Source organism: Petromyzon marinus, chromosome 29, assembly GCF_048934315.1.
Source record: "Petromyzon marinus isolate PM22_M1 ecotype Great Lakes invasive population chromosome 29, UKy_Petmar_22M1.pri1.0, whole genome shotgun sequence".
Classification (NCBI taxonomy): domain Eukaryota; kingdom Metazoa; phylum Chordata; class Hyperoartia; order Petromyzontiformes; family Petromyzontidae; genus Petromyzon; species Petromyzon marinus.
The window spans coordinates 1,585,861-1,608,350 of record NC_133695.1 but is presented as its reverse complement, the minus strand read 5'-3'; the positions used below and the strand labels follow the sequence as shown (position 1 = coordinate 1,608,350).

The 22,490-nt window shown below is 49.0% G+C and overlaps 2 protein-coding genes across 4 annotated transcripts in view; one reads left to right on the top strand and one right to left on the bottom strand.

Moving 5' to 3' along the window:
* The window catches only part of LOC116947371 (proton-coupled folate transporter-like), a 22,453-nt gene extending 12,508 nt beyond the window's left edge, over positions 1-9,945 (top strand). For all 3 annotated transcript variants that reach the window (XM_032963020.2, XM_076070454.1, XM_032963019.2), the window contains 7 exons: positions 1,628-1,889; positions 3,261-3,417; positions 4,164-4,261; positions 5,524-5,662; positions 7,144-7,227; positions 7,798-7,954; positions 8,282-9,945. In XM_032963020.2, the coding sequence (XP_032818911.1) occupies positions 1,628-1,889; positions 3,261-3,417; positions 4,164-4,261; positions 5,524-5,662; positions 7,144-7,227; positions 7,798-7,954; positions 8,282-8,360 (976 nt within the window). In that variant the 3' untranslated portion in view covers positions 8,361-9,945. The remainder of the gene's footprint in view (positions 1-1,627; positions 1,890-3,260; positions 3,418-4,163; positions 4,262-5,523; positions 5,663-7,143; positions 7,228-7,797; positions 7,955-8,281) is intronic.
* Positions 8,726-22,490, bottom strand: MCM5 (minichromosome maintenance complex component 5). The gene is made up of 16 exons (XM_032963018.2): positions 22,152-22,490; positions 21,031-21,157; positions 20,210-20,338; positions 19,246-19,418; positions 18,120-18,275; positions 17,550-17,719; positions 16,964-17,135; positions 16,127-16,238; positions 15,595-15,738; positions 14,714-14,779; positions 12,994-13,170; positions 12,308-12,420; positions 11,499-11,627; positions 10,582-10,724; positions 10,112-10,239; positions 8,726-9,452 (listed from the first exon to the last, which is right to left on the bottom strand). The coding sequence occupies exons 1-16, from the start codon at positions 22,319-22,321 to the stop codon at positions 9,351-9,353; spliced, it is 2,211 nt and encodes a 736-aa protein (XP_032818909.1). The 5' UTR covers positions 22,322-22,490; the 3' UTR covers positions 8,726-9,350.

Sequence of the window (22,490 nt, the reverse complement as noted above, 5' to 3'; positions counted from 1 at the left end):
ATGGAAAATTAAAAACTCTCCAGTGTGCGACTGTGGTTATCCAGAACAGACCATACAGCGCAAAACGACGCAATACTCCATCCACAAATACGAAGGAGACATCGTGGCGTTACAGGGCTCCGCTGCTCCTGAAGTGGTTGTTTGGCTTGACCACCTGAATGTGAAATTGTAGTTGCTGCTCTGCGTCTACGTCAGCCGTACGAAAGAAGAAGGAAAAAAAATCAAAATATAAACTGTGCAATGTAACTATATAACTGATTGAATTCGTTGATTTCGTTTTTATTCTGCAATATTCCCAGGTAGGTATTCCATGCAAGAAACACGTTATATCCCAAAGATAGATGCCTGTCAGCTCTGAAATGAAGCAATAAGTTCACTCGTTTATCATGTATTCATTGCACGAGAGCAGCCTCTGGCAAACACATTTTGCTGCTTCCCCAACGTCACATACGTTCACAAAATTAAACTTTAATCACCATATATTTTTTTTTGGGAGGGAAAGGAAATAATTTACGTTTCAGCCGACTGGGCTTCATGGCAAAGCACGCCTGTGCATATTGAGAGTGTGTGTGTGTGTGTATATACACCCTTATAAGACTCATCTGGAAAAAAAAACGTGGTTTGCTAGGTTTTGACGCGCATTGAGAAAAATGTTCAGATCCTGGTCAGGCGTTGACTCGGTCTGTAATTCCGACATGGTCAGTGAAATAATTACCACTCTGTCGGGACATTAAGTAGTCCTGCTATCGAGTCTGTAATCCTGCCGTGGTAAAAAATACATTTTCACCGCCGGCTCAGTGCCATCGACAGAGATGAACAGGGAGACACAATGAAGTTACCTTCATGTCTCTAATATATTTGCCACATACACTGGACAGGTTGGTAGATATCAGTCTCAAATCCTCCCGCTGGCTATGGGCATAACTCGGCCCTAAGCCCAGAATTCATCATGGCCGAGCGTGACATTCGGCACTTGACAGCACGATCACTATAACTTTGATGTCTGTTGATTACATTTCACGACATCTTACTCTGTTGTGTTGCATTGTTTCGCAGTATTGTCTGCCGTATTTCCTGATATTTGGCAAATTGTTCTCTGTATTAAATATGTATTCATGGAAACTCTGTTGAAGTCCTACCCAGCTTTATTTTTACCCTTACACTGAAATCGGAGGGTGATATAAAGGAAAGCATAATTCTTAATGAGGCTATGGCAAAATGTTACCCATAGCTTTGCGCCTTTGCGAGTGCATGTGCATTTTGTGTAAAAATCACCCCTTTGGACTTCAATACCGTTTATTGTACGATACAAATTTCGCGTCTTATTGCGTAATATGTAGGGTCGCCACCTCTCCTGGTTTTCCTGGGATCATTATTTTTTTTGAGGCAGCTGCTGTCCTGGGAAAGCTATACATTTTTCCAGGGAACAGTAAAAGTCGCTGGGTTTTGTCAGCAGAGTCGTCATAATAATAATAATTATTCTCCACTCAAGACACCACATTCAAATGGAGCTCTCCGCCTCCTCCGGTATTGCGAGAATATTACCACAGTTTGTCCCGGATGTTTTCCACCTCCCGAGGTGGCAACCCCAGTCATGCGCTTTTTTTGCTCGCTCGCCGGCGCGCAGTGTGATGAGCTACCTGGCCACAGTGACGTCGCCTGACGAACGCCCGTGCCGAATGGGCGTGCTCGAGGCCATGATCTTCATGGGCGGCACGGTCGGGGGCCTGGTGGAGGGGGCCGCGGTCGCCCACATGGGATTCCTCGGCGTCTTCTCCATCCAACTCGCGTGCAACCTGCTGGCGACGCTCTACGCGCTGCTGTGCATCGCATCGCCCGCCGAGCAGCGCAGCAACGAGGACGAGCGCCAGCCCATCTGCTCCGAGGAGGTGCGAGCAGCTAGCACCGGGGGTTTATTCGGGCGAGCCCGACTCTGCCCGATGATGTGACACTGGACGTCAAAAACGCCCTGAAGCAATGCTGCGGAAATTTTGCACTCTCCAGAAGGTCCATGCAGTTGTGTAAGAAGTTGATTCATTTATATTTTTGTACGTGGATAGATGTGCAGGAAACGTTGTTGTCCGCTTGTTTACATTGAGCAGCGAGCACCTCAACTTATCTCACGCCGACCCGTCTTCCCATCTCCCACTGCGTAAAATAAATACGCACGGCTTGTTCCCCAAGTGAGCACTGCCCGGTGCTCGTGGGCACTGGCAGTCGTGAGGCTGGTGCTCTACGATGAGTACTGCTTATCAACCCCTAAATCCACAGTACGCAAGCCTACTCGGCAGATAATGCACATTACTCAGGCCGTGGCCATTCGCTCCATTGATATATCCGCTTTTGACTTCTCATTCGCTGATACATGTTGTGTTGACCTGAGAAGGATATTTGGCTGCGTTGACCATGACCAGGTCTTTAAAATGTTTGACCTTGATGTTATAAACATACTCTAGAAGATGCACTGCACTATGAACCCAGTCACCTAAGTTAAATTCCCAGTCATGTATGTGTGTATGTTGAACTTCTTTCGCACCATACATAGCCAACTTTGCAAATCAGAGGTGCCTATGTTAGCCATGGTTAATATCAGCGGTGAGTGATATCTGAACCGGTCCGGGTCTTTACCTTCACCCATTGTTACTGACCAGTGTCGTGAAGTATGGTCAAGTAAACTCTGCGACTGGCGTGGGGAGGCCCTTATCCAGTATTGGATTGGCAAAAGGGCTGTACAAATACAGCTTTTCATGTCTGTGAAAGTGAGATGGTGTTGGGCAGCAGCTCGATTATGCAACTACGGCGATGGCATGGCCGAGCGGTAGCGCATTTGACGTTTGTTGCAGAAGTTCCTCTTCGTCGTATGGCTGGTGTTGATGTAGAGCAGAGGTTCGTGATTCGAACCCAGTAGCCGCCCGAGTTAATACTGCAGGTACACCAACCACAAATACTCGCCGCCTGCTTCACAGCGGAACATTAAAGATCCCGAGACGTTATTCTGGTCCAAGTTTGCAAACTTTGAAAACCAACTGCAGCTTACATCTTTGGGCAAAATCGCACAGCAACATCGCCCCCTATCGCGACACCACTGCAGACCATACCGCACGCGTCTTTTTAAAAGTGCCTCTCCCTTCGCGAGAACCCTGCAGCCATAGGAACGGCGCCAATAGTGCACTCGCGATGTGTGCGTTCCACTGTCTCGTGAAGCAGCCTCACGCTTGCGATGTTGTGTTTTTTTGTGTGTGTGTAACCTCGCCTTGCAGTCGGAGGATACGGGCGTGCGCGCGACTGTGCCGCCCATGAGCTGTCTGGATGGGTTGACCACCTGGAAGGTGGTGTTCCGCAAGCGGGGCGAGCGTGGCAGGCTCGTCATGTTGCTGTTGCTGGCAGTGAGCCTGCTCAACATGGCCTGCATTGTCGGTGCGTCTCGAAGCGCCCTCCTCCTGACGCGAAAGCACCGAGAGATTGCCTCCCGTTGTGCCCCCCACGTGTGTATCCGCACCTTCGATTAGCACGGTTGGCTACGTACGGTGCTAAAGAAGTTCAACGTACATACAAATGGGATGCCTAAATCCAGCAGTTGATAGATCATGGCTGATGATGATGAAGCCTACGGTTACCCAGCTGACTGCAACAACATTATGTCATTTGAATCCCACTTTGTCGTAACACGTAAAAGGATAATCACCCGCTCTGAAAATTACGTAGTTGCAGATTGTAATAATCTACATCAACATTGTAAGAGGAATTTTGTAATTGCGCAGGACTGTTCGTGAGTACTTCAGAACTGTGCACCTCATAAAGCAGCGCTGTTGCGCGTGTGTGTGTGTCCGAGTGGTTTGTTGCAGTGGGGAGCGTTGGTGTCGCGGTTAGCGCGCCGCTCTGCGAACCTAGTGACCCGAGTTCAATTCCCGCTCACGGCCAACACAAGTGCCGCTTATCTGAACCGGTCTTGGGCCTCCTCTAGGTCGACTCGGCCTCAAACGAGTACTTGGTGCGATGTGTAAACATCGCCACTGGGGAGATAAAGGCGACCGAGCGTGGTGCTGGCCACCCACCCCCCCCTCGTATGCCGTACCGGACTTCATAGATGCTCGCTAACAGCATTTGCCCCAACATTCTGCTCAGGCTATATGGGAGATTTTTGTCTTTGTGGTTTGTTACAGGCGACTCGCAGATCCTCGTGATGTTCCTGCAGTACCCACCACTTCACTTCACTAACGAGCAATACGGCTACTTCAGTGGGGGCAGGACATTCCTGGTGGTAAGTTGGGTCGGGCGTTCCAATTGGGCTATTCCAGCAGTGTCATGCAAACAAATGAAAACAGTCCTCTGGAATATGGCTTACTACACTTGCCACAGACCAAACCTGGACATTCAGCCAGCCTATGCCTATCAAAACTGTCGAGTATAGTTTTGATGAAGTTCAAAAGAATACCACCAGATCTCGGTTCAAATAAATTCCTGCCACCCGAACACAGATGCAAATACCCGGACCGTCCAGGTCAAACTCGGACGATCAATCTTGGACAGGTGGCAACGCTTATCTGGAATTCCCCCAGCCAGCAGTAATTCGTGTCATGTCAAATTTGGCTCCTGAACATCGCACTACAGAACTACTTTTGGAGTCGCCTCAACATGCCACTCTCATTGTGTTCCTTCATGCTCTATAAATAATGGTGTCAGTTCAAAACAGGTTTCCATTTCAAGCCTGAAAGCAGGGGCAAAGCTTAAGTAATAAAAATGCACACGTACGACAATTTATTGTGCTGTCACTGATAAATGGGATTTCACTTGCTGTACTTGTAAATGTGATCTGATGTATGGAGTTGAACACAGGATCGCTGTGGTAACTGCTTATCACATGTTCACTTAGTCACTGACTCAACTTTTAAGATATTATTTCTCCCCATAAAAGAGTATGAGGATGCTTTCGTCAAATTAGCGTTTTCACTGTCATCTCACCCCCGGTCCCCCTCTGCTCCTTCTGCCTTGCACCGCTGACATCTCCACGGCCCTTCTCGTTGCATCCTCTTCGTCTCTTCTCTCCACGTCGCAAAATAATCAAAGTCTCACCTCCCTTACCTTCTAAAGCATTGCATCCGTAGTACACACAGTATATAATATCTATACTTGGACATACTTGTAGAAAGTGGCATTGATCAGCATTCACGTGGGAGGAGAGGGAGATCGTTAGATCTTTACCGCCTGCACTGTCACCTGTGCTGTGTGCCTGCCTCAACAGGCACTGACAGTGATCTATATTATAAGAATGGGTTTTACCCTTTCTGACAATAAAACAGGTGTTAAGATGTTAAAACACCAAACTGAAACCTTATGCAAGGAATCATGTCTGCATTAACCACATCATACTTGTGTAGAACATGCAACAACAAACATGCTCTGGTAGTGTATGCATTGTCTTTGAAACTGATTGGTCCACACCAGAGACAGCTGACATCATGGGACCTCAGAATAACTGGGGGGGTCTATGCCTGTCTGCGCATGCGTGTGTGTGGCGAGCAGGGTATGTGTCTACTGGTGCTCTTTCCGCTGTTGTTGAAGCTGGCTCGCGGCTTCACCCTTGCCAAGGGGGCCATGCTGATCCGGGTCATATCATTTGGCCTCATGGCCTGTGCCTCCGCTCCCTGGATGGTCTTCCTCGGTGAGCCGCTACCACGAAGAGACTGTGCCACTGCAGGCTAGACTCAGTCGTGAAAGGGGCGCCCCCGTCGTCACCTTGCGAGATATGAATGGCGCAAGTGCCAAACGTACGAGTGATATGAGAGGGAATCGGTGCCTTGGCTGTATATTGAACTTATTTAGTACCGTACGTCGCCAACCGCGCTCATCAGGGGTGCCTTGGTGGGTCTGAGGATAGGGACCCAGAATCGGCGGTGTTCCCACAGCCACTCTGAAATGTCCTGGCCCAGTTTACGGACTGACAAGTGGGCTCGGCCAAACACCCCCCACGACCGACATGACATGGGGAGGCCTTCATTCAGCAGTCGATTTAAAAAAGGCCTGTACATAAAACAAGTGCGTATGTATATTATAGGTAGAACAGTTCACTGCCCCTGGCAATTTGATGAAATGTTGCGATTCTGGGTGGTGATTTGATGGAAACATTACATTGCAGTGAGTGATGGCCCTTCTTGTGGGTGACATGAACCCATGACATAAAAAATGTGTCAATGTACCGTACACGTATAATTATTTGTAAGTCCTCTGCTGGATAAAGGCTTCCTCTTTCCCTGTGGGGCATGCGAGTTATTTGACCATACTTCACCATGCCAGTCAGTGCAGGTTGTTGAAGGCAAAGAGCATAGATGTGTAGGAGCATAGAAGTCCAGTACAACAGAGGATTTTGCTGGACTGCCCTTTGCTGCCCAGTGTTAAACTGATTCTTACAATATTTAAGTGTATCAGCTTAAAAATCTAAATCAATATCGATTCTTAGATCTCTAGGCAGCAGTATAAACGGGGAAAACAGTTAATCAACAAGTCACTTGTGTTGGGGTAAAATGTCTCCTCCTACCTGTTCCGAGCAAGGAAGACGCGGCCAAAATATAATACACAAGGGGATCTCTATAGCGCCATCTATTGGAGGCCTTTCCGCCAAGCAGTGGCATAAGCAAGCAATTGCAGGGCTGCACCTTTACAATTTTAACACTCCGAGTACGCATCATCTCGCAGTTAATTAATTCATAGCACATAGTCGGCCAAGGACAGTTGCGCCCAATGAGTGGTCTATTGCGACAGCATTCGCATAAACCGTTTTTGCTGCCCTATCGGAGCATAAAATAACCTGCGAGGAGACCTCAGATGCACTTGGCAAACATCGCGTGTATGCTCCCAGAAATTAATTTATTCTTGGCTTGCTCCGAGTCAACTGTTCGCTGTGCATGAACCTTATGAGGAGCAATGAAATGGCAAATTTAGATTTTTAGTAACTCCGATTTTAAGAGTGAAACTTCACTCAGACTGTATTTAAGATGTGCAGAGGGACATAACAATGCAGAAAGTTGCGAGTGCAATGCCAATGAACAGAATTGTCAGAAACGATTAAAGCCAAAATTGTTGCTAATATATTCTCCAACAACTTCGTACTTATTGTTCACCCCCGTTGTACGTTTTTCTTTGCAGCGGGTGGGCTGGCCAGTGTGTCTGGCATCCCTGGTGCCATGATACGGGCACAGACATCAAGGCTGGCCACCAGATCAGAACAGGGTACGATAGATTTTGATTTAAAGCTTTCGTGACTGCAGTAATTCATATTCTTAGTTTTTTCGGTAAAGTCACGTTGAAGAGAAACAACAAAATAACAAAATAAATTTATGCAAACCGACACACCTGATGATGACCGTTTGAGTTATGGTCGAAACGTCGTGAGAATTTTTTATTGTTTTATATATATTTTGTTATTTTGTTGTTTCTCTTCAACGTGACTTTACCGAAAAAACTAAGAATATAGGGTACGATAGCTTTACAGTAATTGCTTATTATAATTATATTTCCGTGTGATAAGCGTTGAATAATTGCCAGTCGCATGGGGTCTACCATTAATCCATATTATTACATGATGCTTGTTTAGCCAGAAAAGCCTCGCCGATTATCAAGGCTTTTTTTCAGGGTTCTCCTGCAATTTTTTTTAATCCACGAGTGACTGACAAGAGCTTATTGACAATGACAACTGCACTCGTCGGTGATCGCCGTCATGTCGGAACGATGACGATTACTTCCGACGATTATCGCTTGGCGACGTTGACAACCGTGTCTCACTGCCGGCGGCGCGCTCAGGAGCCGTGTTCTCGGCGTTCGCGTCCCTGGAGACGGCGTTCATGCTCGTCACCTCGTCCGTGCTGAACGCGCTCTACCCGGCCACGCTGCCCCACTTCCCCGGCTTCTGCTTCATCCTGCTGGGAGGGCTCGCCGTCATCATGCTCATCCTCTTGCAGTGAGCCGCTCGACGGGCTCCTGCGCCGGCCGTGCACGAACCTCGCCCCCGTAGGGCTGGGATGTCCCGCCGTCGGAAGTAAATGACCGGCATGACGGCCGTCGGTTATGTTACTCGACGAATCAGAAAATACAAAAGCAGTGTGAAAAGTCTCACCCATTCCCACATGCCGCTGGGCGGGAGGTGATGAACTTGGTGGCATTAAGTATAAAACAAAACCCAGGCAGTTTTTCTGCCCACGTGATGTTGACGTCAAATTACAGTGCACTGGATTTTCTGTCCCCTCAGAGCTCAGTGTGTGTTCACGATTTCACCTTGTGCCACTAGGTGGATCGACAAGGAGTCTCGCTTCCTGCAGGGAGCAACCTCTTCGCCCAGCCACCCCGTGCAGAGGAACGTCAACTGATCCTGCGCTGCTCCGTCGCGTCCAGGCGTGGCGATGGTGGCATCATGGCGGGTTCTTCAGACCCCTGCTTGTGCCCAAGCTCGCCCTGTGCCACGATTATGTAACCCGCTTGTCGCCGCGTGCCAGCACGCCGCAATACAACTGAGGGACTTTGTACACAGGGCAATGTGCACATCAATGGGAATTAAAACTAAACTACCTGCACGTGATTTGTAGCGATACGGTATGCGCTCAAGCATTGTAGTTAATATTCAGGTGCCCTACAGAAATTACATTCACCAAAATGTGCCCCCCACCCACCCGCAAGGTTTGACACCAGGGCTGCTTGTAGGGAAAAATAAACACCAACACTTCAAACAACCGAGTTCTGTAATGAACACTTTATTGAGTTAAACCATATGCAGTACAAAGCACAAGACAAAATGGAAAAAAAAACAAATGCAGTACTACTACTTTAGAAAGACATCAAAGCAAGCGATGGGAATTGCACTCGCAGACAAATTGACAACGAAAGCCCTGGGCTCTGCATGATCACTGACTGGGTCCCAGAGTGGGATTTTACTTCTGAAGACTAATGTCATGTTGTACTTTAACGAGACAGGAGACTGTCAATTATTGGAAAATTGGGTTAGCAGGCACTTAATGATTCACCACACTTCCTCTTGGTTCAATAACCTACCTCGATTCAAGATTTGATTATACCGATTATTTTTTTTCCCCATCCGTACGATCTCATACACAGATATCGGTTCATTTTGTTGTTGGTCCCATTAGGCTATCTGCAACAATCGCATACAATGCGCGTGTCAACCGTAAGCTACGCACAATTCGACGCGCGCAAGAATCCACTTTCATCAAAAAATCGTCATGCAAGCCCGTGGATTTAACCACGAGCTCAATGACCATTTGTCCTCCGCTTTCCATGACCAGCACGTGGTGTGAGACACAGGCACGTGCGTAGCGGTGGGGGGGGGGGATGCGGGCGCAGGCTCACTTGACGCGGTACAGGACCTTGCGCTGCACCCTGTGCTGCAGCTCTCCACGCCGCAGCATCAGGTGCAGCACCTTGTAGATGGCATGCTCCGGGTATTTCTGGCGAGAAACAGAATAGCAGGACAAGTTCCCCCGTGATTGCGATTAATCTGGAAGTGTAGAATTTACGGTCATACGACTGAAACGGACATCCATTAAGCTAAACTTAGAAGCAGCCGATTGAAGCAAATACATTCTCCAGATCCACACAACCCCACTCTGCATAGGTTATTTGAAAAATGCTGCCGAATATATTATTACGTTTTAATATTGTTACAGTCTACATTTGCACAATGTTTACGTGTTTTTGACCGGAGAAGCCCTGGAAAAGTATCAATGTTATTTATTGAAATTACATGCAAGTAAATCGCTGTTTGTATCTCGTAACGCACGTGTGTTTGAAATACCAGCATTAGCTGATGTAGTGCCAACAAATAATGGAACTGTGCCTTTGTACTTTATTGGTACAAAGCCAATTTTATCACGTGACTCGGAACACTAATATGGATCTTTAACACTTATTGAAAACACAAATAAATCGAGTTAACTTTTACGTCTACGAAAAATGATTCTTACGTATTTACACAAGTTACATTCATTTCACCATCAGCTACACGTATATCTTAAAACATGAAAGGCTCGCGACAACAAGTTGAGGTACAGCAGCCTGTGATTGAGCCAGCAAGATGTTTCAGCTCCACGAGAAAAAGACCAAGCACCTGCTTGAGGAAGTCCTGGACGATGCTGTGCTCCGACACCTGGGAGCCGATGGCGAAGCGGCGCTTCAGCTGCTTCTCAACGCGCGCCAGCAGCTCCTGGTCCTCCTGCGTTGTGAAGCCCTCCGCGCCTGCGCGGCAGACAAGCGAACACGTTACGCGTCACCATTACGATGATACTTTATTGAGGAGTAACGGGATGTTGAGACGATCGCCGGGCGAAGAATAACAAATGCTCCTGCTGCTTAGAATAGCCCCATGACCAACGCGGTGTAGGGATGCCTCCATCCAGCAGTGGATCGACAACAATCACGATGACCGCAGTGCGCGTGCTATCGCGTGCGTGTTGAGTTGTGGCCAAGACATGGGGAGAGGGCGTGTGTAAGGATGCACCGTGTGTGTGGGCGTCCGTGGGCGTGCGTGGGTGTGTGTGCGTGGGTGTGTGTGCGCGAGCAGACAAGCCCCGCGCGTACCGCTCAAGCTGCCGGACAGCGCCGCGTCCAGGGTGGACACCTGGAAGAGCCGCAGAGCCTCGTCCACGTGTGCCTCCGTGGCAAACGGCTGCAGCCGCATCTTGGCCTGAGACTCCGAGATGCGGACGATGGCCTCCAGCTGCCTGCGAGCGTCGGCGACGAGCACGGGGGGGGCGAGCGATTAAAACGGGAGCGGCCGAACTTCCAGGACCCTACGGAGCTGCTCGCCGAAATCCGTACGTGGCCGGGAGCCGCAAGACGCATGCGTTCTTTACGCGGCGCAATCTCTGGTGTGGGGGTCATCACGTGGGGAGGTAATTTGGGGTGGTCACGTGGAGTGGTTTCGCTGGAGCCAAATTTATTTAAAATATATTTAGGAGCGACCAAGGAGTACCCGTGTCTGGCACCCATGTATCAAGTAAAGTTGCATAATTTTTTTTACAAATGATCTGCGTATTTATCGGATGCAGATCATTAACCGCACTTCAGAACTTGGTTTAAATCACAGCCGGCTGAAACCTAAGATGAAACAAAGGATCTCAGCAGCAGAGATGGGCAGTATCTAACTTATTAAATTAAACTGTAATTTAAACAATTAAATTACATTTGTAATTGACATCTGCATTACTTCCAAGTAACTAGTAATTTGCATTTAGATTACAGTTGGTGGATCACACAAGCGGACCAATATTTCTATCTGTACGGGGATATTCTCCATGCGCTCCGGTTTTCCTCCCACATAAATATAAACAACTCAAGATTGTCCGACACCTTAAAAATAAAAACTCAACGTAGCAGAGCCCTCCTGAAAGTGTGGCGTTCCAGGATAAATGACTAATTGTTACCAGAATAAGAATTTTTATTAAGACTGTAGGAATGACTCTCCCAGGAGGCGCCCAAGCACCCGTGCGCGTTACCGGACGGTGATGGGGATGGAGTTGCGGTGGTCGCGGTCACGGTCGTGCTCGCGCGCTCCGCTGCGCATCAGCACGTAGCGGTTCTTCAGCTTCTCGCACGCTTCGGCCGACATGCGAGGGCCGCATTTCCTGGCGCGCGTGAAAATCGGCCCCAAGGCAACAAAAGTCAGCTCAAGCGGAGCATTCCCCCGTCCGCCGCGGACAAAACGCAATCATCGCGAGCATCTCTCTCTTCACTCTCTTGGCTTAATGAGGGTACGTGCGTTACAGGATGACCCGCGCCAGGCGTTATAACGCACCAGCTGCCTCTGCAGAGAGCCTCGAGGGAAATCAACATGGTTCAACACGGCATTATGAAATGGGAAATAGAGCTTTCGTCTTAGCCCGAAGTGACGAATTCAGCATAGCCTCCAATGGTCCGCCAAAGTCGCTTTGTGTAATTTAAGCGCGCCAAACAAGTGTTCTTGGGATGCTGCCACGGTGAGCACACTGGACTGGCAATCAGGGTCGATGGTTTTGTTCCCATATCACTCCCACCTCTGTCCACCCAGCAGTATAAAGGAGTGCACCCACAGCACTTTAGTCGGTTCGCAGGTCACGTGCGGTGGGATAAAATGTAGATAATCCCACCGCTTTCAATACACCTGGCCAGCATGGACGAGTGGACCAAAACACTCCATTAGGTGGGGGGGGGGGCTCTCGGGCTCAGTCTTGGAGTCTCTTGCGCCACCATTGTCGCGAGCAATTTCAGGGCTGCACCTTTATAACGTGTCGCTCTCGTGCGTGCATATGTGTGTGCGCGCTCTCACGAGCGGCAGTAGGCGATGAACTTTTTGAGCGTGGACAGCTCGATCTCCCCCTCCACAGCCTGCATCTGCGTCTTGGCGTTGAGGTGGACGTTCATCACGTGCTTGGCCAGGATCTGCAGATACGAGTCGGCAGCAGAGGGACGTCATGCAGGATCGTTTGCTCAAAACCATCCTACGCCAGTGCACTCGTCAATAACAGTGGCCGTAAAAAAAAAAAGAAATGTGTAACAGGTGACGTTGCAGGCAATGGACCTTCTTCATAGCACGTAAAAATGCTACTGCATATTTATTTATTGTGCTTTGTCATGAAGCAGCATCATCACGTGCAAAAAGCCGCCCTCTGTTCCGCGTCTCCAAATACACATACTAATAAATACGTATTCGATCATCAGCCTATTTGATTCCAAACCAATATTTTCCAGCTCTGAATGCTTCACAAGTTAGTTTTATTGCGAGACAGCGAACATCTCTGTAGGAGGGCACCTCAGATGGTGAACCTCAGTCGACTCCCACATGCAAAACAATGAATATATTGACCAAACAGCCCAAAGTAGGATCCTCCCGTGAAGGAAAACTTGGGAGACTCCATGAGCCCTTTCCCAAATGAGGAGCTATTGTATTACAAAATGTATTTATACAATGGTTCAAGGCCGCAAAACGTATTTGGGGCAAGGGATAATTATTACCATGTCCCTCTTCTCATTGTGCTCATCCTTGATGATGAAGATCATATCGAATCGGCTCAGAATCGTCGGCATGAAGTCGATGTTCTCCTCGCCCTTCGAGTCGTCCCAGCGGCCAAACACGGAGTTGGCTGCCGCCAGCACAGAGCAGCGCGAGTTCAGGGTGGTCGTGATGCCGGCCTGCACCACACAAAGACAAAGATCCCCCGTGTAGCCTTAACAGACTGTTGGGGCAAGTGCTGATAGCGAGCAAAGGCCGGCATGGCACATGAAGGGGTGGGTGGCCAACACCACGCCCGGACGCCTTTGTCTCCCTCGAGGCAATGTTTACACACCGCACCAGGTACTCATTTGAGGACGAGTCGACCGAGGGGAGGCACAGGATCGGTTCAGATAATCGTCACTGGTGTTGACCACGAGCGGGAATCAAACTCGGGTAACCGAGTTCATCGCACAGCATGCTAACCGTTGCACTACCACTCCCCACACATGCGCATTTATGCAGGTAGCTTCTTCAGTCATTTTGGGAACCGAAGAAGCCCCCAGAGCACGTGCAGCATCAGACGTCATCCTGAATAAGGACGCCGTTAGAACCTGAAAAGACCGCAGAGCTGTACAGCACATCCGCGAAACCCTATGCGCAGTGCTAACACATAGATTAGGATCGGCACAATGTAAGAGAAAGTGACTGTGGCCAGCTCCACGTTTAGGGAGACCCATGTTGGCTATATTTTGACACCACTCCGGGTACCCCTTTTTGGGCTAGGGGCCCCCCTAGAGGTTCACCACATACGGCCGTTTGTGGAGTTTCTGAAACCCCTAGATATAATAACCATGTGGAAGAAGTAAAATGACCACAATAAAACATATGTACCACTACTTTTCTCCCACTTAGCTACAAACACGGAGTTAGCAATGTAATGTTTTGTAACCTTTCATAAGGTGTTATACAATAGTTGTGAATGTTAATGGGGTATGTGCTATTTACATATTGCATTCATAATGTATTTACATGAATAAAATCCAAAACTACAATATTGTCCCATGTATTATTAATTGGCCAAGTCTGAGGATTTAATTTAAACTGTAAATTAAAAGTGTAACTGATGAAGGAGCTGCTGCCATCTCATCAGGACCCCCTTGCAACCGAGACGTGAATCTCACGAGCCAATCCTCTTTAAAAATTTACGACGATAATTATCTGCAGGCATACATTTGCGGTGTGGAGATGTGAAAGCAAGGAATGAACAACGAATACTAAAGCATTCCACCGTAGTATAAAGCAAAACACTTTTAGAAGTTGACACCTGGGAGTTCAAGGAGTGTGGGTAGGTGTCAATGCACATTAGGCTATTTCAGCAACAGGATTGTGAAATTGGTGCCAAGTGGGAGAAGGGATTTCACAAGAGGCACGAGATTACTAACGACATTTATTTTACCAGGTAAGGCCCACTGAGCTGTATAGTGCTCTTTTTCAAAAGAAACCTGGCCACAAATGATCGCTCAACGAAGTGGCTTATGTGGATATGAATAGCAGCCAAATACTCTAAACGCACGTGAGTTCTAAAGATGGAGGAAAAACCTGGAGGACCCGGAGAAAAATCCACGCGATCACGGGGAGAGACATGCGAACTACAAATATACAACAGGCGTCAGGATCGGGATCACACTCATGACCCTCCTGCATACCAGGCGAGGCAGATAAATCACAACATCAGCGCACCTTGGCGATGGAAATGGTCTGCTGCTCCATGGCTTCGTGAATGGCCACACGGTCATCCTCACGCATCTGAGTGACAAATGGTGGGGGGCGGGGGGGTGTGTGGAGAGGTACAATGTTACTGGAGTCCAACACTCTCACCCCCTCTGCTTTGCTCCAAAATCCGCTTCCGCCTGTTGAAGTTCAGACCGAAGATTTTCTTAATTTCCAATGCATTTATGTTCATCTTTGCCACAGAGCCGATTTAAATGTTTTAAGTTATTTGACTACATTCATGACATGTGTTTGAGGTAACTATATTTAGGAGCGACAACCTATATATGCCTCCCACAGATAAATGTAATTTTAAAATTTAAAATAATGACATGATGTTTAACCTTAAAGTGTCACCAACTCATCCTAAGTTGCTGGATGTCGCAAGTCACTGGCACACACGCCACCATAACCAGCCAACAAAGGTTCGACAAATTAAACTTTTAGCCTCTGCTGTGAGCTCCGAAAATGTTAATGGTGGCGTTGAAATAATCAAGCCACGCAACAACCGAAGCCATTTCCTGACTAAACTAATGTGGAGGTGAGACAGACTAAAACGTTTCAATTCATCCAGCTATACATAATTTTTTTAACTTTCACGGCACAAAGCTCACGGTGTGAATCACGCTGCTTTCGACGAGTGGGCGGGTGTGTGTCTGTGCGAAAGGGAATGCAGGACAGGAATGAGGCAGGCCTGCGCCAACAGGTAGCAGAACCAGAGTAAACAGTAGGCTGGCAAGCCAACACACAGGCAGGCAGGATGGATGGAAGATAGCGGTAGGCTGGTACACCACAGCAGATAGGCAGGCAGGATAGAAGATAGCGGTGTAGGCTGGTACACCAAAGCGAACCTTGTCGAACTCGTCGATGCACACGACGCCACCATCAGCGAGCACCATGGCGCCACCCTCCATGATAAAGTTGCGCGTGGCAGGGTCGCGCATCACGGAGGCCGTGAGTCCCGCCGCGCTGCTGCCCTTGCCCGACGTGTAAACCTTTGTGCAGCACACGCACACAGGCGCACCGGAGCAGGCGAGAGAACACGTTCATCGTCCTGTTAAACCACTTTCCATTAATCCTGTGTGCTTAGCAACATCAGTGCTGGTTGAAAGTGGGGAGTTTCGTCGAAGCAGCATCTAAGTCCAATATTCCAATTATTTTTTGTTGCACTGCCTTCTGCTGCCCACAACAAAAATAACACGCAATGCAACAGATCTCATCGGCTCTCGGAAGCTAAGCAGGGAAGAGCCTGGATGACGCTTAACAAGGTGGTGACCACCACGCATAACAGGTGTTTGAGGGCCACAGGAGAGGTTTGCGCGACGTCACCACATTTGATTTGGAACCACGCCACCGCAGGCCAGGGATTCCACGCACGCTCACCCCGATTGGAGAGCAGCGCTCCACAAACTTGAGCAGCTGAGACTTGGCCGTGCCGGGGTCACCCAGCAGCAGCAGATTGATGTCACCCCTGCGCGTGAGTCCATCCGGCAGCCTGAAATGGGTCCCAATCGCACGGCATTCATATACACAGCACACACAAATGTTTCAATACATTTGAAGCTACGAGAAAATACTGTATTTGCAAAAGGCAGATTACATATGGTAATGTGGAATACAAATTTGACTACAGTTTTTTTTATTAAAATTGTTTTCCAGAAAAAAATATTTCAGAAACATTGTCACTCAGCGCAATATATTGCCATCACAAATGAGATGCAAGCACAATTAAGAACTACATATGCGTGGACTGATGGCGCAGTGGTAAAGCGCACTCATGCTAAGAACTTGCAAACCAAAGTTTTAATCCTGGCCACGGCTACCATTAGCAGCGAGTGATATCAGAAGCAACCTTGGGTGTCCTTCCACTTTACCAACCTGAGCTGACCAACATGGTGAAGTAAGGTCAAACAACCCCCATGACCAGCACGGTGTGGGGGAGGCCCTCATCCAGTAGTGGACTGACAAAGAGCTGTAACATTCGTATTATTATGAATTGTAAAGCCTTAGCACTGCACATAGCAATTGCTGCAACATATTGTGCTACATCTCCTGTACATCAGGCAGTCTGGTTATCTTGCCACGGGCCAGCGACACCCTGTTCCCCAGGGTCACCGCCGTATTCGACAACACAATAAAATCGCTGTCGTCCGTTCTGTGACATTGACAAAATTATCATCTGGAGCCAGCCGTCGCCATGCTGCGGGGGTGTCACGTCACCTCTTCCGCGAGCCCCCGATCAGCAGGCTCGCGATGGCCTTCTTGATGTCCATGAATCCGTAGATGGACGGCGCGATGCTCCGCGCGATCGTCTCGTAGACGCTGGGCGACGCCGCCAGCTGCCGAATTTCCTCCTCCTCCTGCGGGTGCAGCGCAATGCCCATGCTGCGGCCTGTGGTGGGACGATAATCGTTGACAGGGCGTTAGCACAACAGCGGTCCTGACAAGAGCAGCAAAATTTGTAGCAGCAGCGGCAGAAGCATTGCAAGCAACAGCAGCTGCAATGATGGCAACAGCAGTCTTAGTGGCATCAACATGAAACCCTTTCCCGTTCCGAGACATCTGCAATTTGCAGGGTGGGGTGCCTGATTCACCGCTGCATCTCGGAGCGAGCAAAGTGGTTAGCGTAAATTATATTTATAGAGGCGTAGTGCCATTGTTTTTAAAGACATTGCACTCCCCACAGAGAACTGTTGCGACACAACCAGACTCTACGAAAGCTGGTGCCAAACGGTGTCATCGGAACAGGAAAGGGTTAAAGAGCAAGAGCAACCGCAGCAGCGGCGACGGTGGATAGGCTGCTCACCGGCGCCGTCCGTGTCCACGGTGATTCCGACGACGCGGAGGTACGGGTTACGAATTCCAGCTCCTGTGCGATCCCGGCCCTTGCCCTGCATCTTGGTGAATGCCTTCTTGATGGAGTAGATGCCCATCACCGTGATGCGATTGCCCGGCACCACACGGTCACACAGGTAGCTGTGCAGCGGGGGGAAAGTAAATAAGCACAGGAACGCTTTTGTGTCGCATGTTTTTATGAGTTCGGTTGTAAATGAACACTTGTAAGTGTCCATGTTTCTGATCCAGATGTTACATCATAGCAAGCAATATACATGCAACAACAGTTTTAATAAGTGTACATTTTCTGGTGATATATAAAGGAGAACACGCAAACTTCAAATATGCAGGCGTCAGGGATGGGATCGCACCCACGACCTCCTACATACCAGGCGAGGGAGTTAACATCTCGCCACTGCGGCGCTATTGCAAGTCCAATGTACCAACCCATTGTACCACGGTAGCAGCGACCATGCTATTCATGAAGTTCTTAAAATACAAGAGACACCGCACAACGGCAAAGCGAGGCAGCGATGCTGACCGGTCGCAGTAGAGCTGCATGTGCCGTGGCATCTCCCCGTGCGGCACGGCGTCAGGGGCCTCCTGCAGCTTGAGGGTCTGGTAGTCCACGCACTTGCACTTGTCCGGCATGATGAAGTACGGGTCAATGGGACAGCTGGGCCGCCCCGCCTGCTCACTGCATGCAGGCGACCACAAATCGGTGGGAACAAGTTAAGCAAGGGACGCCTCCTCGTGCTCCAAATACCCGAAAAAGATATGGTTAAGAAAAAATTGGGTTTCTTTTTATCATCACTGTTGCTGAGCACAGGCTCAAAAGTCCAAAATGCCAAGCGGCCAGTTAGAACTTGGGAAACAAGACAATGGGAGGTAATTCCAAATTAGAGCAGTGTGGGTAAATGAGCGGAAGGAGAAGTGTTGTGACCTGCAGTGTGGTGATGGTTGAGCAAAGTGTGGATGAGATGGAACATTCACGGTCTGGTCACCGAGTCCTCAACATGGGTTGAGGAATCAATGAGTGGCGTTCGCGGGAACAGTGCCGATGACAGCAGCTACAGACGAGTGATAAGGAGGCAACTGACCACCAGTGAGCAATTGCCGTAATTGGGTGAAGTGAGTGTCTTTTGATCTTTTTAACCCAGCAGTTATGCTTTGAAGAGCCAATTTCTTAAAAATTTACTTACGTAAACATTTACTGTATATTGGCGATTTCCATGACAAGCTGGTGTTTTACTTTTGTATATTGTTGTTTTATATTCCTCTACATACAATGGTTGTTATATGCATATTACTGTCGTAAAGAAAAAACTCATTTAAGACGTGGGCAGTTTTGAACTTTTATGACTCGTGAAATTTGTATACGAGTGTCTTGCATAACTGTGCACACCCTGCACTGCGTACGACAGTTAAACTTAACTTTTTCAGAAGCGACCTGAACAGAAATGATAGATCAAGTGGCTTATAACGTGGAGGTTTATAGCAGCCAAATACTCAAAATGCATGTTTTAAAATTTGGAGGGAAAAATTGGAGGACCCAGAGAAAAATCCACGCGACCACAGGTAGAACATGCAAACTCCAAATATACAGGCGTAGCCACTGCAGGGCACCCCCAGTTCGCTGGCAGACATGACGGGAGCGCCGCACTCACGAGTTGCACTTGCGAGGCATGGCATATCCCTCGAGGCCGGGCTTCACGGGGATGTTGTTGATGGTGTTGCGGCAGCTGCGGCACTGGATGGCGATGCGCGTGGCCTTCGAGCGGATGGCCGTGGCAGCAATGATGATGCCTGGGATCTTCACGAGCTTCGCCATTTGCTCCGACTGGCGGGGGGGGGGGGGGGGGGGCGAACGAAGGGACGAGCGGTGAGAACGCACACATTTAAAAGGCTTTTACAGCGGTGTTACTGCAGGGCAGTGTCGGAGGTTAGCGGATGTTCGACAAGTCAAGATCCCAGTTTTATTCCAACGGGGCACGTGTGTTTTCTTGTTTTACTCTCATTTATGTTTACCCAGGTGGGAGCAGTGGCACAGTGTTTCGTGAACAGTGTTACAAACCCAACAACCCGAGTTTGATTCTTGGCCACGGCTAACATCCGTGGAGAGTTATACCTGAACCAGTCCCTGAGCACCCCCCTTTTCCTCCTTCACCGATAAGGTCAAGCATAAAGTTGAAGCATGGTCAAATGTTTTACCTTGCTTACAAATTCCTACTTGCTTAAATGAATCATGCATGTGTCATAAGAGAACCTTAATTTGAATCAGGGCCCTCTACCTTACATTGGAAGCGTTTACTAATCATCAGTTATTTGTAGTGTGCAACTAATCAATTTGTATGTTAATGCAGAAGATTGGTAAACGAGGAAAATAACCCTTAACAGATAAAAGCAAATATAAGCAAACACCAATGCAATGTCTTGCTCCTTCGGCAATAGGTCCACTCTGTACGGTTAACATTCCCGGGAAATATCCCAAATTTCTTCTCGTCTGTCATCTCTGCACCAGCTCCGACTGCCCGTTGGCACAGGACGGCTGCGCCTCGCGGGGTTACACCAACGCAGCACGGAGTCACCCGGCTCGGTTCCACCAAGGACAACAGCAAACGGCGCTCTTACCTTGAGGTTGCGCACGCACGACGGGTTGGCCTCGGAGCGCAGCATCACCTGGATGTCCTGCACCTGCTCCTCACCGGCAGGACGAGGGCGTGTCACCTCGTCCGCCAGCTCCTGTGCCGCCTCCTCAAACTGTGCGCGACAGGCACGGCGAGGGGAGAGGATGGGGAGGACGCACAACAACCGTGGCAGTGACGAGGGTTTGATAAACTCCAGTGGCCAGTCTGTATGTATGGTTCAAGCTCTTTCACACAGCACGTAGCCAACCGTGCTAATCTGAACTGATACTAGAGTCTGGAGGAGCGATGTGGAATCTCTGTCTGGTCATCATCATAATGGGGCAGTCTTGGATCTCAATCTCTGCCTGGGCCTCATTTTCTTGTGGCATGCTGCACTTTGTCATTGCTTGTGAACTAAACCACGTCAATGCATTGTTCATAAGATCACTTCTTTGTCGACTTCTCCAACTCTTGCCCTCAAACTTACCAGTAATGCCCAATTTAGCCAAGCCTTCTCGTCTCATTACATGCCCCACAAATGTTGCCTTATTGATGCAACCTTTGTGAAGCTGATAAATTAGATGTATGCATAGTATAGCCACGTGTGGCTAATTTATAATTGAGCTCAGATGAAAATTATTTCGGTTAAATATTTTAACAAAATGTACACCTCAATGGAGGACTATACAGCAAGGGGTAGACGTAAAATGGTATGGGAGTGGGACAAGGACAAATGATTCCCAGCTCACAGGATGGTGATGGCAAGAGACTGTGAGGAGTATTAGACATATAGGGCGAGGGCTGATGCCCGGCAGCGGGACGTACCAAGGGGAGGAACTCAGCGGGCTGCTTGGTCAGGGTGTCAGCCAGGTCTTCGTCGAAGCTCGACAGATCCTCCAGCTCCACCTCGATCCAGAACTCGCCCAGGTTGTAATGCCTCTTCAGCTCATCCCTGCTCAGCGTTGGGGTCACCACACACACACAGAAGGAGTACAGTGGATATTGTAGAAATCATGTGCCCTGTGGGCAAAGTGGTCGTCAGCACGCTGTTCTAAATATTCAGTGACCCGACTTTGATTCCCCGGCCACAGCTACCATCAGTGGTGACGGAGATTTTTGGACAGTCGTATGCATGTACGTACGTATGTATGCATGTACGTATGTTGAACCTCTTTAGCACCGTACGTAGACAACCGTGCTCATCGGAGGAGTCAATCGGAAATCCTGTGCAATACATCCCCCTAATGACAAGTCCGCAATAGAGCCTGGTGACGTTTTGGTGTTAAAACAAAAAGCAGAACCCACATGGGGTGGAGAGACCATTCAACTATTGGATTGAGGATGGCTGGATTTTAACTTTCTATTGCCTGCGGATAATGGGTAGAAGGGCGCAAGCTTTGGCCAAACACGCACAGTGCAGTACATCGAAACGACCACGAAACAAGGCGAAGTTGAGTTGTCATACAAGGGGGGGGGGCACTTTTTAAGCCGTCAAGTTTGCAAGAGTTGGGGCTACGGCTACCATTTAGAGCGGTCGTGTCCGAGCCGATAGTGGAGACGCGCATCTCACCAAACCCGCATTGACCAGGGTGGTGAAGTATGGTCAAACAGCGCCGATGACCGAAACGACGCGTGGCGAGGCCTTCCACTTAGCGGCGGATTGACAGCACGTATATCCCTCGGTGCTCCGCGAGCCACATTATACACCATGACACGACTGTTCGTCGACATCAACATGTTCAATCCGCTGCTGGATGCGAAGGTCTCACCCCAGTCGCCCGCCATCCCTCAGCACCACGCGATGGCGGACGCGCGCCTTCTAACGCGGCATTATTATTTTAAATATTCGCGTTTACTGTTATTGACGGATTTATGGTTGTTTTGCGCTACACTACGCGCACGGCTTCGTAATAATGCGGCGAGGTGGTTCGTGCAGCAGGCCAGACCTGTATTTGAACGTGAAGCCGGTGCGGTCGGTGCCGATGCGAAACTGGCGCAGGAACTCGCGCAGCCTCTTCTTGGCCTGCGAACGGCGAATTTTCCCCTCGTCGTTCTGATTGTCGTCCCCGCCGAACGTGTCGCTGAAGAACACTCCGGGATCGTCAAAGCCCGACATGTTGAGCGGAGTTCTCCTCTAAGCCTCCGTTCCACTTGGCAAGCGAAGCAAGTTTCTCGCCGGCGCCTTCTCTTCTTGCTCGTCACGTCTTGCGGGGGCAAATTTGGCGCGAAAATTTTCCCGGGAAAATGACGTTGCATACACACGCCCCCCCCGCCGCCCCCACGTG